Source organism: Mixophyes fleayi, chromosome 4 (assembly GCF_038048845.1).
Source record: "Mixophyes fleayi isolate aMixFle1 chromosome 4, aMixFle1.hap1, whole genome shotgun sequence".
Lineage (NCBI taxonomy): Eukaryota > Metazoa > Chordata > Amphibia > Anura > Limnodynastidae > Mixophyes > Mixophyes fleayi.
The window spans coordinates 177,880,484-177,897,729 of record NC_134405.1 but is presented as its reverse complement, the minus strand read 5'-3'; the positions used below and the strand labels follow the sequence as shown (position 1 = coordinate 177,897,729).

Below are 17,246 nucleotides of genomic sequence, written 5' to 3'. Positions count from 1 at the left end.
ATTTCATGCCCCTTAATATATGGCTTGTTTTTTGTAGCTGCACTACTACAGCTGTAGTCGCAGTAATTACAAACAATGACAGAGGGTGAAGCTTGTCAATAACTGCAAAAAATAGTTGCAGAACCCTATTCACATTGATACCTTTGGAATTTCTTATAAACTGTTACTGTATTTGCAGATCTTTTGACATGTTACAATACAATCCATTCTGTTGCTATTACTAAAGTCTATGGATATTGCTTTAGTTACCAAAACGTCTACACGTGATTAAATAAAGCAATTAAGTATGTAAAATTATATCATGTGTACTATCTTTACCAAACCAAGTAAAATACAAATCAATCACACACATTAACTTTTGTTATGCTTTTATTAACTTAAGATATTTATTACTGCTAAAGAAAACAAAAAATATCAATGAAACACAGTAGTGGGCACTCTATGATGATCCAAAATTGACCTCTCTCTTTCTTAATTACCTATTAATTGAGAGAGTTATAAATCTTCCAGCACTATAATTGTTCTACAATTCCAACATCCAGAGAGGCAGTGAACACAAGTCACAAAGTTGTTTTAAAGGACACCGATTAGTTCTTTTAGAGTGTGGCTGTACATGTATTATACTGGTGGATGCTTCAGTCTCATTAGGTGTCTGGATCTGCTGTGTTGTCTCAGTCACACCTGTGTTTAGAAAAGATAACACTTATTAAAAAGAACTTACTGTCACACTTTCTTTTTCTGGGGAGTCTCGACATGGCAGCATCCACCTGTGTCTAGTTACATCCGATGACCTGACATACAAGAATAGGGGAATACAATACCATTGTTTCAACGCTATACTAATAAGTTAAGCTTGCTTAGCACAATTCTAGATTTAGTTAACTGCCAAAAGATGCATCAGAACAGGCCCTAGCATTTACTATACAGTGCGTCCAGAAATTACTGGTTGAAAACGTTACATAGCATACCTGTGCCTTAGCAGTTTATGAAGTGCTGAATGTTATACTTCATGTTAAATCTCTTTTTTGGAGTACATTTGGCGTGATTGAAGGGGTTAAACCCTTTCTCCCAGGGAATAACTGTGCCTGGGAACCATTTGATTCAAATCCAAAAATACAGATTTAATACTGAATACTGAACATACCAATGCAGAAGTGAAGCCTCTAGATTACGGGTTGCTACTGAAACCCGTTGAGTGTGGATGAAAGGAGAACTGATCTTGGCCACCTCTGCATTCTTCACTAATAGAACGCTAGCAACAGATAATAAAAAAAAAAGTCTAGACATATTCTACCGCCATGTTTAAATGTAGCTATATTACTATAAAAATAATAAATATACACACATACATATATGGACATGAGCAATATCAGCTATTATAAAAGAATTTTGGAATATACTATTCCTCATTAAAATTACTATCTGACTACACATATGAGGTGTGCTTTCCCTAGTTAGTATCTCTTTCTCTCCCCTTTTTCTCAGCAAACTACGAATCCATACTACAGGAAGCAGCACTCCCACTAGTTTTTGTAGCAGATTTTTTGTAAGAATATTATTTTACCATAAGTTAGACACCACTTTCTTGTTTGCACCATTCTGTGTCAATTATTCGTTACATAAAATGGATTAAAGGACTCTAGTTTGGAAGATAATCCACTTTGCACAACATTAAGACCACCTGCCTACTATTGTGTAGGTCCCCTTTGTGTCGACAAAACCGTTCTGACCTGAGGTATCAACTCCACGGGTCTCCAAGTTGTCCTGTGATATCTGGCACCAAGATGTTAACAGTAGTTCCTTTAAGTTGCAAGAAGAGGTTTCCATGTCTTGGACTTTTTTCTAGCACATACCGAAGATGCTCGATTAGATTGAAATAAAGGCAATTTGGAGGCCAAGTCAATATCGTCATCATCAATATCTGTCATGTTCCTCAAACCATTCCTGACCATTTTTTGCAGTGTGGCAGGGCACATTATCCTGCTGAAAGAGGCCACTGCCATCAAGGAATACCATTGTCATGAAGGGGTGTACTGGGTCTGCAACAATGTTTAGTACGGTAGTACGTTTCAAAGCAAGATCCACATGAAAGCCAGTACCCAAGGTTTCCCAGCAGAACATTGCCCAGAGTATCACACTGCCTCCTCCGGCTTTCCTCCTTCTCATAGTGAATACTGGCGACATCTCCTTCAGGCGAGGCCATCTTCCTCCTTTGTCCATTTTGGCACTCACATGCCCATTGTAGGCACGTTTAATGGTGGACAGGGGTCATCATGGGTACTCTGATCGGTGTGTGGCTACGCAGCAATGCTCTGTGTGTTCTGACACCTTTCTATCATAGCCAGCATTAACTTTTTCAGCAAATTATCCTACAGTAGCTCTTTGTGAGATTGGACTAGCCATCGATCTCATACGCATCAATGAGCCTTGGGCGCCCACGACCCTCTCGCTGGTTCACTGGATATTCTCCCTTGGACCACTTTTGGTGGGTACTAACCACTACATAACTGGAACACCCCCACAAAACCTGATGTTTTGGAGATGTTCTGACCCAGTCGTCTTGCCATCATAATTTGGTCCTTGTCAAAGTCGCTCAGATCCTTTTTTGCCCAATTTTCCAGCTTAACACACAGCAACTTCACGAACAGACTGTTCACTTGCTGTCTAAAACAGGGTTGTCCAACCCGCGGCCCAGCACGCCTGTAAATGTGGCCCAGAAGTAGTTTTGGTTGTGGCAAGGGGCAGCGCTGTTAGTGGAAAAAAAAAATCCTGCAAAAAAAAAGAAAAGAAAATACTTACCTTGCGGTCACGTCAGCTGGTACTCCGGCTCCCTCCCTTGTCTCCTCCTCCGTGCGGCGCTCGTAGTGAATGTCGGGCGTGATGTCATCATGCCCAACATCCATTGCGGAGCGCAGCACAGAGGAGTCACCCACGCGAGAAGAACAATCAGCAGCACAGAATTGGAGAAAAGAAAAGAAGACGACAGGAGAACAAGCCAATTAAAAGGTAAGTTAAGGGGGATTTTTTTTATTATTTCAAGAAACGCTGACCAGTGAATAAAAGTCACCTGGTCCTGGAGCATCATGGACCTTATCTCCCTGCTACATACTTCTACTTGTAATACTAATGGGGCATTATATATTATTCTCTTTGGCCCATTATAAGTTGTTATCACTTAACGAACATAGTGGTGTAATTAGCAAAACAGGTCACAATTTGGGTTCACAGTGGTGTATATGTCAGGTACCGCAGGCCTGGTCAGGGCACCCTGATATACAATGCCTGGCTTAAATGCACTTTATTGATATTGCATCGAAACAATACAAAAAGTGATTATAGTATAATAACTAGAGAGGATTTTTTGAACAGGGCGAATGAAAGGTAAGTATAAGGGGATTTGAAAAAAAAGTGATTATATATATATATATATATATATATATATATATATATATATATATATATATATATATATATATATTAACTATGTTTTCTATGGTTTTTTGGATGATCAGCTATCGTTATTGTTAGTGTATCTTATGTGCGGCCCAAACCGACTCGTCGTCTTCCAATGTGGCCCAGGGAAGCTAAAAGGTTGGACACCCCTGGTCTAAAATATCCCATCCCTTGATAGTTGCCATTGGAACAAGATAATCAAGGTTATTCACTTCACTTGTCAGTGGTTTGTTATATCTATATCACTAGACAAATTTCTATTCTAATTGTTAAGTATCTTATTTGTCCTCTCTCTTATTCTATTTGAACTCTAAAGACCTTTTGTGATAGTCTCAACTTTCTTTTTTTTTTTTTAATAATTAACCAACATATCTCTCTATGATCTTTAGAAGATTTCAAAGTATTCTTAATTTTTTCTCAATGGCACTTGTATTATTTAATACAGTCTATTATTACAAAATATGAGCAACTGTCCAACGGTTCAATTCTCCTACAAGACTAATATCATCAATAATTGAAAGTTCGTTAAATATTCTTAGTTCAAAGGGAATTTAAGATTATATAGATTTTTTTTATTAATTTTATTATTTATTATTATTATTATTATTTTTAAGGTTGAACATAGCTCTAATTCTTTCAAAGGCAAAATAAGTGGCCACTTGGCAATATAGTTTTGTATATAATTTTTTATCTCGTTTCAGTAAACAAAAAAAATGGAGATGAATCTGATTCTTAACCTTATACTACTAACAAATCCAGTTTTGTTTATACGAAGGCGAAAAGCAAAAAATAATTTCACACCTTGTTTACCTGTAATACCTCTCAGAAAAAGTGCAGATAAATGGTCCATTTGCCATAAATATAGAATGTGCAAATTTAGAGCACAAGACACTGAATTTTTTTTAATCATTCAGTAATATTCACCTTACAGATCACATTTCTTATGAGGTATACCTCTTCTCTTGCCCATGTGGCATGCAATATGTAGGCAAGTCCATTAGGACATTAAAAGAATGTATGAGCACCAAGGGAATATAACATTTCACAGAGTTTCATGACTCTACTCCAACAAAAAGAGCATTGGATTGGATTGTGTGGTTCCTCAAGCACCAGCCTGCCGAGACTGTTCATGGTAGCCTGGGCTTGCTGGAACCTGTAGTTCGCCAATGTAAAATTGCATTTTTTTTTAACCATTTATCACCCCATACCACTGGCTAGGGATGTGACAGGAGCCTTAGTGCTGTCAGCATAGGGGGGGCCCGCATATTTTTGTGGACCCCAACTCTCTAAGGAAACCAGCCCCGTGCTGACCAGCCTGCGTCTGGTTGGCACCATGGCAGGGGGTTCCACTGCTATAGTCCCACCAGCCCTGGCTGGCTAAGCCTAGGGCTGGTTGAAGGAGAATCGAGGGACCCCATGCTGATTGTCTCCCCAATTTTATTCCGATCAGCACTAGGTTGACAGCACGTGTGTTATTATTACTGGAGACTGGAGAGGGGCATGCTTTTTTTTAATTTATTTTTAAGACTGTTTACTGCCAGTGGCTGTATAACCACTGGACATGCTGGCATTGCCGATTTAATGTTGACATTTTCACTGTCTGCAATCACAATGTCAGTATTTTATCAGTGTCGTGGAAATTGAAATACTGGCATTTAGCCTGTTGGCATTTTCATGTCGGCAGGATAAGTGTCGGTATTTCTTCTGTCAGAAATATGACCATCACTGGGATAAAGGAGTCCAACTGGCACATAACTAGCCCCAAAAAGTAAGCCAACGAACTGTGACAGTATCTAACAATAGAGTGCACATGAGACGCCCATCCACGTTTGTGTACACCATACCGAAAGGCAGGAGTTAAGAGGGATAACAAACCAAATCAGTAAGGTTCACCAAGCATCTGAGATCCCAGACCACAAGAAGAAGAAACAGCAGAAAATGGGTACCCAGACATAATGATGGAAGAACTATCTCCCAAGCAAGTGAATCCAAGACATATGAACACCATGGAATATATGCATTCCACACATGGCAGTAATTAGAAGAGGAAAGGATAACCACACCCTAATCGCTGGCTGCCAACCTCGTTGGAAGAAACCCTAGGAACATAGGATCACGTATTTAGCAGCCCTGGCACCAAAATAGACAACATGATAGAGAGGCACCAATGTCAAGGAAGTAACCACAAGGCAGAATATGGTCATCCACAGGGCATCAGAATACCACGGCCAGTCTGGCCAAGATGGAGCCACCAGAAGGCAGTCACCCGCACTGATTGTAGTGTCCATAACACCAGCGGGAGCACGGAAAACGGAAGAAACATGATCCTCCAGCAAAACCTTAATTGGATCGCCACCCCACCCATGTGTTCCGCCCTGGGGTCCGTGGACTTTCTAGAGCATTGAGGAACCAAGAAGAGCAGATTCGAACCCAAGAGAACATCTCTGACAGACCCAAGTGCTGAACCAGCCGAACTACCACCTCCATGTGAAGAGATCACCGCCCTGAAGAATCCAGATGTGGCCAAATTTGCCAACCCCCAGGCCCAAACTCTAGGCCCAATCTCATGGAGAATGGCAACCAATTACCCAGGTTGAACAAAATGCCTGAGGGTGCATGTGCAGATTGAAGGAAAAGTACCCTCTGTACGTGTACTGACCCTGAGTGAGGCTGAAGGGATTATTGTGGTTCCAGAGAGGCGGGGCAACAGGAGAGGAGAGGGATCTTAGCGAGAAATAGATACAAGCTATAAATATATTGGCAATTATTAAACCCAGTCTGATAATTTGTATATTAGAATTAAGCAGGAACCATTTAACGTATACAATCTAAACTTTATCTTTAGCACCAACAAGCAATCACTGTTTCATGTGCATTAAATAGTGGGTAATTTAGGATTTACATTCAGTTGGTCAACTCACTATATGATATGATTTAGTGCATCACTAACAGAAGCAGCGCAGCTATCCAAAACTCAGAAAACATTTTGTTGGGTTATTTAATATGAGTTTTCTCTCTAACCATGGCTACAATTGGAGTAACATTTGTACCTTAAAACACAGAATAGAAATAACTATAGTTATGAAAAACTATTGAGCAACAAGGAAGTAATTTCTTTGTGATATACAGATTCCGTTTATCACTGGGGCACACGTAAACCCTATTTAAATTGGTCATTTCCAACCGTCAAGCTACATAATGGGTAATATTTCCCACCATCAAACTACATAATGGGTAATCTTTCCCACCATAAGGCTACATAATGGGTAATCTTTCCCTCCATAAAGCTACATAATCATCACCATCATCAACATTTATTTATATAGCGCCATTGATTCTGCAGCGCTGTACAGAGAACATAATGGGTAATCTTTCCCACCATCAAGCTACATAATGGGTAATCTTTCCCACCATCAAGCTACATAATGGGTAATCTTTCCCACCATCAAGCTACATAATGGGTAATCTTTCCTACCATCAAGCTACATAATGGGTAATCTTTCCTACCATCAAGCTACATAATGGGTAATCTTTCCCACCATCAAGCTACATAATGGGTAATCTTTCCTACCATCAAGCTACATAATGGGTAATCTTAAAATTACTCACTGCTGAAGAGATTCAAGACCAGGAGGCAGATTACATCCAGTGTACGCTCCATTTATTATGCTGTATTCAAGCAATGCACATGCACAGGGATCCTTGTAATAAAGACAAAAAAGGGAATCTGTAAAAATACATGAGCACATAAAATGTGTAACAATTAAATAAAATACTGTTTACATATGCAAGAGAATAAAATAGTGAAAGCTTTCAATGCAGATTAATACTGGCAGCATACTGCAGCAAATTATGTTTTATATCTGGATAGTATTTTCTTCTGGTGTTTCTCACACACAGTTTATCTTTCCTCTTAATTGCGACTCAATAAAAATACATATAAGAAAGAACAGAATCACTTGTCGCAATTCATAAGGTTACACAAAAGATCATATCATGCAGTACTCCAGCACTGACTACAACTGGTTGATTTTGTGTATATACCTTGACAAGGATATGTGGATTTCCAAGCACAATAAGCAGGGCCTTTGGCCGAGTTGTTGCGACATTAAATCGTTTTGGATTGGAAAGGAATCCTAGCAAACTTCTTTCATCACCATAAGAAGATTCTTCACATGATCGCACCTGTACAACAAACATTCTGAATTTTAATCTGAAAATGCATTTATCCTGAGCTGTAAAAAGTCGCAGACACAACGATCCTTTAGCAATCTGACCTGGCATAATCTGGTTATCTTCACTTTCAGGTTACTCCACAAATAACCCACAGAACTGCAAATTCTAAGGGACACTGCTGATAGTATTGAGAGATCAGATTGAAATAGCAGAGTCCCTCACAATTTGCAATTCCACTCTGTGGGTATTTTGGAGTAACCTTAAAGTGAAAATTACCGGATAATGCCAGGCCAGTTGTGTCTCTAAACAAGGAGCTGAAAAGTCAGAAGCACCCAAAAGACACATCACTTCAACTCTTTAAAGCGTTAACACAGGAAAATAAAAATAAAAGTGAGCAATACCAATGTAAAAGCCAAATATTTAATACATACCATTGAAATAATGATTACCAGGTATTCTTGCCCCTGAAATTCTTCTACTGATCCCACTTTGAGATCCATCAGGTCAACTGTTCGTAGCAGGGTTCTTATTTTTTCCCCCTAAAATGAAATATTGCAGATGTTACAGTATTTAAACACATTTCAATATTCAAAATACCTCCCAAAAATGATACCTGGGATGTGCAGAGGTTACTGTGCAGAATAACCTATATCCATGATTTTACAACGGCAAGAAAATAAAAAGTAATCCCTACTTATAGGGTATATGTTCCCATTCAAATATATTATGTCAGTATACGTGGCAGATAATGTAATGGCTTGCGATAGATTTGTAGTACATGGTCTGATCTCCAAGTGATGTTATTGGTCTGTCCACAGTGCTTAAAAAGTTTCTATAACAAGAACTTTATTGCACAGACAGGTTCATTGTTGTTTCAGGTGGGGCAGAAGCACACAGTTTAAATTAAAATCATTTCTACCTGCAGGTCACACATTTACTTCTCTGTTCTACAAACCTGCACCAAAAACAGGTTGGATGCTCAAATTATTTTTACAAAAATATAATGGCAACCAATATTTACTTAAACCAATTTTCAATCCAACACTATGTTTTGCAATTTATAAAACAGGTCAGGAAAACAACTTACTGGTCGGTTTATTCTGCTCTACAAAACACAACTACAATTTGCAAGGCAATGACAACTTTATAGGATACAAGTTCCCTAACAGAATAACGGTGCTTGGTTGCAATAGGAAACCATTCCTTCAGAAGGTCCAGACCAACCCCGGCTTTAAATCCTGCTGACGTTAGTAACATTCCCATCCCAGCACCAATTAGCTATAGTTATGGTCACTGACTTGGACATGCAGGTTTATGTAGTTAGCATATCAAAGTATCATCAGGGTTAATAAATATCAAGTTTGTAACTAATAAAACATAATACAAATTACACACTCTATTTTTGGACCATGGCATTTTTTTCTTAAAGGTAAATCCACCACAAAATTATTATTTATAATAAAATCATTAGAATGTGTATTACAAGTCAGTAGAGTATTTCCTGAATAGCCCGAGAGTCTGAATGGCCGGATCTCATACAATCTAGTTACTATGTGTCTGGCAAAAAATTGGTTCTGTTACCCAGTGCTCACGCAGAGTGACAGGATCTTCATGTGTGTAACCAGCTTAACCCCACTCAAAAATTGTGTTGTCCAATTAAATTCATTATGGTGTTTACTACAACTTGATTGAATAATTTCAGACACTAGAAACCCGATGTCTGCATAAAATTGATTGTTTAAAATACAAAACACATTGTTGCTGCCATTTCACATATTCGTCCTTAAGGACTGACATTCCTTAGCAACCTCTGCATCCATGGTCTGTGAAGCCAGTACAATTTATTTCTATTTTTACTGATGTTGCTATGGAATTGTAGTCGTTATCAAACCAAAATCAAACCAAATAGCACCAACAATGAGTTTGAGTTTAAAGCAGGTGATTTCAGACTTAGTTCAAACAAAATGAGTTATTCCAGAAAGCTGTAGTAACCAGCTAAATAAGATTAATGTTATAATACTATTTAAGTGGAGTTGCCTGTCAGATAGAATTACTGTAGTCTGTATGTTAGCATATACAGGATGCCATTATTTATGGGACAATAAGCACCTGTTTTCGATATGGTGTAATCACTCCAATATCTTTGGCAGACACTGATGTAGTGACATGTTTAGCAAGTATACAGCAGTATCTCATGACCTGTACAGCTTCAGATGGATTGAACCAGGATGGGTTGCTTCCTTCACGCATCTCTGTTCCCTGTCAAAGAAAGTACAACTAATAAAAAGAGAAATCTAGATCGCCAGATCAAATGTGCCAAAATAAGTATACGAGAACAGAATCGTAAAGGAGAGACCAGACCCTTTATTACAGAAACCTGCGTCCCAAAGTGCCTTTCCTCAAAGTTATAAACAAAAAACCATCACTGAATGGGAAGTACGATAAACAATAGGATAACCTAAAAAATAAAATCGCACAAGATCAAAATGAATAAAGACAATAGGTGGAAGAATTAACGAAAACCATACTATTTTATAAAGATCTATCAAAATCATTTAGGAAGTGCATATGCATAAGGGGATAGATCAAAAGGAGAACAGGAAAGAAAGAACCTTGGATATGTTTTTGCTGTACTAGTAAAATGTCATTTTGTGTATTATTAACTTTACATATGTGATCATGGAAAACATACACTTTAGTGCCAGCTTTATGTTTTTCATCATAAAACTGTTGTTGAAAGCACAATTTAGGCAATAAGGGTTCAGCTTTAGTTAAGTAACACCAATCAGATTACAAAGTGCTGTACAGAGAATATACAGTCGTTTATATTAGTCCCTAGCCCATTGCTTACATGATACATTCTCTAACATACATGTACACCATATTACAAAAAGTCAATGAACCTATGAGTAGGCTTTGGACTGTGAGAGGAAAGCAGAGCATGTGGAGGAATGCCATGCAAACACAGTGAGAACATACAAAAAAAGTGAGAACATACAAAAACTCCACTTATGGCCTTGGTTGGAATTGACCACAGGGCTGTAAAGCAACAATGCTATCCATTGTGCCATCATGCTGCCCATGGTTTACGGTATAATTACATATGGTTTTATTAAGGTTACAATTAACTTATTATTTTAATATATTACCTAACATTTGGAAAACATTGCTAAGAGATCATAATTTACAAACACACAATTAACATTTTGGCAATTTTCCTATAACACTAATACAATTTAGTAAAACAAGATAAGCTACGTACCCTGACACCATGGAAAATTAATGGGAAACCTTTCTTAGGCAGTTTATCCCATCTCAAGAGACGATTCACAACAGCTGGATCTGCACAGACTTCCAGTTCTTTGTGGTAGAACAGCTTGGATGGAAGATGAAGCAAGGTGGCATGTGACCTGTAGTTCTTCATAAGCTTTGTGATCTTTCAATAATAAAATAAAATCAAGAGACACAAATAATTTAACTACAGAATAAAGTTGGTGATTAAGCTAAAAATAATGTTATCAAATTAATTGAATAGTCCATAGCACAGCTTCTGGCAGGCGACAGTCACATATGTTTCTGCTTAGGCACGTTTGCAGTGCAAGAGTATAATCAAAGTCAATGTCATATTGATACTTTAGATTTGGAAACAACAGGCAAATGATAAGAACTACAAAATGATCAATGAGAAACAAGAGGAGTTTCAATTTTTAAAGCAGAAACAGGAGAGAACCAACAAATTTATGCATCACAGTCACTTTTAAAACTAATCCGTTTAGACAGAGGATAAGAAGTGCAGAAAGAGTTACAGGAACAAAAATAAAATAATTAGATATAACAGATTTAAACAGCTTGTGGATTGCACTAGAGAAAACAATTTTTTTTTGCATGAGACACAATAAGTAAATTTATTGACCTGCTTGATTGCTGAAGGTAAAATAATTAAAAAAAAAAAAGTAAAAAATGTTAGCACAATAGTTTGACATTCAAGAAAAAAAAATAAAGCAAATGGCTCTATTCTAGTGCAAGTAGCTGACAGGAGCAGCTTCAGTCTAAGCACTAATGTATCCAACTTCAGGTTTGTGCTCCACATACCAACAATGGATTGTAGTTCCCACAAGCCCCGTAGGTTTCTTCATCCCTTAAATATATTGGCAGAGCCATTAGTCGCTCCAACAGCGATATATTAAGCCCATAAGCCAAAGCAAATCTAGACTTTATCACTGGTCCAAGCTGCATGGGATCTCCTGCAAGAATGATCTGTAAAGGAAGAACATGCATGTGAAAATTGAGACAATTACATAGAAGGCTTAAAAGAATCACTTGGTAAGAATTTGTACCTCTCCAGTTACTTCAGATACTAGGCCCAGTGGTATGAGACACTCGGATTCACTGGCCTGTCCAGCTTCATCAATGAATACGTGTGTAAAATGTCCGACTCTGAAAAGACCAAAGATTATTGCGAGAAATGAATTCCTTCCTGCGATTTTGCATACTACTTAAACAGAATTTATGGAGATTGTACACACAGACATTTAAGAAATCATTACGGCTGAGGGAAATTGTAAAATTTTAGTGTGACAAGAGTGATTCCCAGTAATTCTTTGATATATATAGCTTACATATGTAACATGATAAATGTGAATTACGCTTACAGTTATTTACTTTTCCTCAAGTTTATGCAGAGATAGGTTAAAAAAAAAAAAACCCTCTCGGATGGTATAGAAGGCAGCTCCCCCTCTTCCCCTATGTCTTTGAGTGATTTTTCAAGTTTTGTTCTGAAAAACGAACAAAAATGCAACAAACATAGGTGGGAAATTGCTATGGAGTATTTTGAGGAAAAGAAACAAACGGTAAATATAATTCACAGTTTTACTCTTCAGTCCTCCATGGCATTCCAAGGGGATGTAGCGGGGCAATACAATAGGAAGCGCCACAAAAACATACCAGTCACATAAGTTACTAAATCATGAATTTTTTTAGTGGCTGGTCGGGAACATATTTCCCAAACTGAGAAAATGATTAGTGAACATATGGATAGATGTCCAGCCAGCTGCTTTGCAAAGCTCAGTTGCAAAAGTCTGAGACTTACTTGCCCAAAATGTTGCTCCTGCTCGTATTGACTGGGCTCTAAGGATCTCTCTGGCACCTAACATCCAATTACTCTTGTATGCCTTTACAAGTACTTCTCTGATCGATCTGGAAAGGATCAAACCCTTCCGAGGCCCTGCAGGAATCACAAAGAGTTGCTCAGTGTTCCTGAATGCTTTTGCCTTGGACAAAAGAATATATTCCAGTATACGGAAATTGTTTTCACAGAGTCAAAGGACTGCAGTTTTCTTCCTTTTATATCATTAGGTTGTGAACAAAAAGATGGCAGTACAACCTCCTGATTAATGCGATATTTAGATAGTTACTTTAGCTATAACCTCTGGATAAGTACTACTTTATAAGGAAAAATATTCAACAAAAGTTTCTTTGCACCAGTGCTTTTAATTCACCAAATGACACACAAATTTTAGAGTAATCCATCTCAAAGGTCTTGTAGTGGTTCAAAAGGGTGAGACATCAGAGTGTTGAGGACTAAGTTGAGGTTTCATAGAGCCACAAAGAATCTGATAGGAGGACAGATCTCCTTAACTGCTTGGAAAATACAAATATTTACAACTGCTGAGGCTAACTTGATATCTAAAAATACACTCAAAGCAGATACTTGTACCTGGTGTGTTGATAAAGAAATACTTTTGCTGAAACCATTAAGGTAGTCAAGGACCTGTGGAATAAATGCTGCTGGAATAGTTGGATTGAATCTAGAGTTACACCATGTGCTAAACTTCCTCCCGATCCAGTAATAGTACAGTCATGGCCAAAACTTTTGAGAATGACACAAATATTATTTTTCAATGTCTGCTGCCTCAGTTTTTATTATGGCAATTTGCATATACTCCAGAATGTCATGAAGAGTGATCAGATGAATTGCAATTAATTTCAAAGTCCCTCTTTGCCATGACAAAGAACTGTATTCCAAAAACAACATTTCCACTGCATTCCAGCCCTGCCACAAAAGAACCAGCTGATATCAGGTCAGTGATTCTCTTGTTAACACAGGTAATAGTGTTGACGAGGATAAGGCTAGAGATCACTCTGTCATGCTGATAGAGTTAAAATAACAGATTGGAAGCTTGAAATCATTGTTCTTCCTTGTTAACCATGGTTATCTGCAAGGAAACAAGTGCAGTCATCATTGCTTTGCACAAAAAGGGCTTCACAGGCAAGGAAATTGCTGCTAGCAAGATTGCACCTAAATCAACCATTTATCGGATCATCAAGAACTTCAAGGAGAGAGGTTCAATAGTTGTGAAGAAGGCTTGAGGGCGCCCAAAAAGCGCCAGGACTGTCTCATAAAGTTGATTCAGCAGCGGGATCGGGGCGCCACCAGTGCAGAACTTGCTCAGGAATGGTAGCAGGCAGGTGTGTGAGTGCATCTGCACACACAGTGAGGCAAAGACTTTTGGAGGATGGCCTGGTGTCAAAAATGCCAGCAAAGCCACTTTTCCCCAGGAAAAACATCAGCGACAGACTAATATTATGCAAAAGGTACAGGGATTGGACTGCTGATGTCTGGGGTAAAGTCATTTTCTCTGATGAATCCCCCTTGAAATTGTTTGGGGCACCTGGAAAAACACTTGTCCTGAGAAGGAAAGGTGAGCGCTACCATCAGTCCTGTGTCACGCCAACAGTAAAGCATCCTGAGACCATTCATGTGTGGTGTTGCTTCTCAGCCAAGGGAGTGGGCTCACTCACAATTTTGCCTAAAAACACAGCCATGAATAAAGAATGGTACCAAAACATTCTCCAAGAGCAACTTCTCCCAACCATCCAAGAACAGTTTTGATGACGAACAATGCCTTTTCCAGCATGATGGATAACTCTGATAACTAAGTGGCTCAGGGATCAAAACATCGAAATTTTGGATCCATGGCCACTAAACTCCCCAGAACTTAATCCCATTGAAAACTTGTGGTCAATCCTCAAAAACCCACATTCTGACAAACTCCAAGCATTGATTTGGCAAGAATGGGCAGCCATCAGTCAGTATGTGGCCCAGAAGTTGATTGACAGCATGCCAGAATGAATTTCAGATGTCTTAAAAAGTCAATATTTTCAGTTTTGACCGTTTTTTTTTTGTTAAGGCAATCGGTCCTATCATAAACTTGTAGAACAAGATGAAGAGGTTTTCACCTATAGCAGACGCCTTTTCCGTAGAGCTTGCTATGCTCACAGGTACTCGGATGCCCAAAGGTCTTACACTCTGAGTAGTACAAGTTTATGACCGCACCGTAGCGCAGAGTAAATGAAGCGTAGTCAGGAAACAAGCAGAGGTCTTAGGTCCGAAGCAGATACCATGGTCAGGAACAGGCAAGATGTCAGGGCTGGTAACAAACAAGGAGGGTCCAGAAACGAAGCAATGGTCAGGGCAACAGGCAAAGAATCAAAGTCCAGTAAACAAGGCCAAGGGTAATACACGAGCAATCCAATCCAAAAGCAGATACAGTGCACAGGAGCAGGTAAGCAAACAGAGCAAACAGAGACTGAGAACTATAACTCGGCCTTTTATACACATATGGGCCAATCAGAATAGAGGGAATACAACTGCAGTAATCAGCCCATATGGCTGTTAATTAATTTCCCCCCACTGTGTGCGCGCGCACCCAGATGTCATTCTAGTTGGGCCGTGGCGGTGAAAGGAAAAAGCCATGACGATCGGGACGTCCGAGGCAGACAGGAACGAGCTGCGGAGGCCAGCAGTGGAGTCGCGGCTCGTGACATTACCCCCCCATTTGAGGAGGGGTCGAGGTATCCCAACATCCAGGTTTCCCAGGAAATTTCCTAAAGAACTCTTCAAGGAGTTTGTCAGCATGGAGACGCCTCATCGTTCTTCTGGCCCATAGCCATTCCAATGTACTAGAAACTGAATTTGTCCTTGAATTTTCCTGAGAAAATTTTCGAGACTGGCCTTGGTCTATGTGACCTGTGCCGATTGAGCTTACTTGAGGTGACAACAGGTTTTAAGAGAGAGCAGTGGAAGGTGTTTGGAATTTTTAGGGATGGAGGCAATTTAAGTCTGAATGCCACAGGGTTACTTTTTTTTTTTAATGATTGTGAATGATCCGATGAATCTGGGTCCAAGCCTCCTACACAGTTGTTTGAGTCTAATATTTTGTGTGGAAAGCCACACTTTATCACCAACTTCTAAAAGGCAAACTCTACGATGGTGGTCTGAAAGAGACTTGGATCTGAAAGATGCCGGATGTAACAGAGTGAACTTTCCTCCAAATATTTCTGAGCTGTGAGGCCGTGGAAGTCATTCTGGGATGAGCAGAATCCAAAGAATAGACAGAGTTTGCTCTTGGATGGAATCCGTAATTACAAGAAAAGGAAAAATGCAGGTTGAGGAGAGATAAGAATTGTTATAAGCGAATTCAGCCCACAGGAGTAGAGAAGACCAGTTAAAATGGAATTTGGAAATGTACAACCAAAGAAACTGTTCCAAGCACTGATTAGTTCTGTTTGTCCACTGGACTGTGGATGATAAGCGGATGACAGACTAATCTTTTCCCCAAGAGGATGGCAGAAAGACCTCCAGAAGTGAGCGACAAACTGGGAACCACGTCAGAGATTGCTCTGGTCCTCCTGCTAGGGCAATGCGGATCCTATGGTTTTTCCAACAACTGGGACCTGCGGACTAAGTCAGGGTGAACTAAAGAAATGGAAGCACCAGAGTTCCGCAGGCCCTGACAATTTTGCCCATTCAACTTCACAGGTTGCAGGTGGCCTTACATATTCTTAGGTGTAGCATTCCTCACAGCTGCTACAACCTCCAGCTAGTAAATTACCTCCTCCACCTCTGGCGCATCATGTACAAATATAAATATTTAAATTTATGGCTTGATCTTAGCATGTCAATTGCTTTGCATAGACACCCTGACATCCAAAATATTTTCCAATCTGGGCTTGCTCTATAGAATCAAATGTCTAACTCTCATGGGCCATAAGTGTATTGCACAATTGACGCTAATACCTATTCTAGACTATGGGGATGGTGTCTATTGTACACCTCCTCAAATTTACATTGCCCGTACAAAAAACAACATCCATAACACATGCAGTATATTAATTCAATACAACAACAATATCTTTATGTCTATCATGGACATTCCTTTTCCAAATGCCCAGTTAGATGACAATTTACCAGCCCAATCGCTTCTGGTTTTCTAACTTTCTTGATGGTTGTTAGTGTTTTCTCCACCTATATACTGCCTTGTGCCACTATTACTATCCCATGCCTTTCTCCTGTGCTAGTATTTTACACTTTTTCAATGGTGATTGCGGTTCTCTCCACATTAGAAATGGAAGAAAAAATGCTGCTATTTCCAATGGAATGATGGTGCTTCTATCCAATGAAATCACAGATGGTATTAGCTAATGAAGAAAAGTTACAAGGGTTTCATAAATAAAGAGCTTCCGCTTTCTCTAACACAAAACCAGTAATTTCAAAAATTGAAACAGATTGTTGCTATTTCAGGAGAAAGTGAAGTTAAAGGCAGTGATACCTGTTG

At 39.0% G+C, this 17,246-nt stretch overlaps 1 protein-coding gene across 6 annotated transcripts in view; it reads right to left on the bottom strand.

Annotated features, from left to right (window-relative positions):
• Nucleotides 1-351: 351 nt before the first annotated feature.
• MOV10L1 (Mov10 like RNA helicase 1) overlaps nucleotides 352-17,246 on the bottom strand; it is a 100,812-nt gene continuing 83,917 nt past the window's right edge. For 4 of the 6 annotated variants that reach the window (XM_075208885.1, XM_075208886.1, XM_075208888.1 and 1 more), the window contains 8 exons: nucleotides 11,967-12,066; nucleotides 11,722-11,886; nucleotides 10,892-11,065; nucleotides 9,739-9,888; nucleotides 8,061-8,168; nucleotides 7,498-7,638; nucleotides 7,063-7,154; nucleotides 352-681 (listed from right to left, as the gene is read on the bottom strand). In XM_075208885.1, the coding sequence (XP_075064986.1) occupies nucleotides 672-681; nucleotides 7,063-7,154; nucleotides 7,498-7,638; nucleotides 8,061-8,168; nucleotides 9,739-9,888; nucleotides 10,892-11,065; nucleotides 11,722-11,886; nucleotides 11,967-12,066 (940 nt within the window). In that variant the 3' untranslated portion in view covers nucleotides 352-671. Of the gene's footprint in view, nucleotides 682-7,062; nucleotides 7,181-7,497; nucleotides 7,639-8,060; nucleotides 8,169-9,738; nucleotides 9,889-10,891; nucleotides 11,066-11,721; nucleotides 11,887-11,966; nucleotides 12,067-17,246 lie in introns of all 6 variants that reach the window. The other 2 variants (XR_012691327.1, XM_075208887.1) reach the window with 2 other exon arrangements.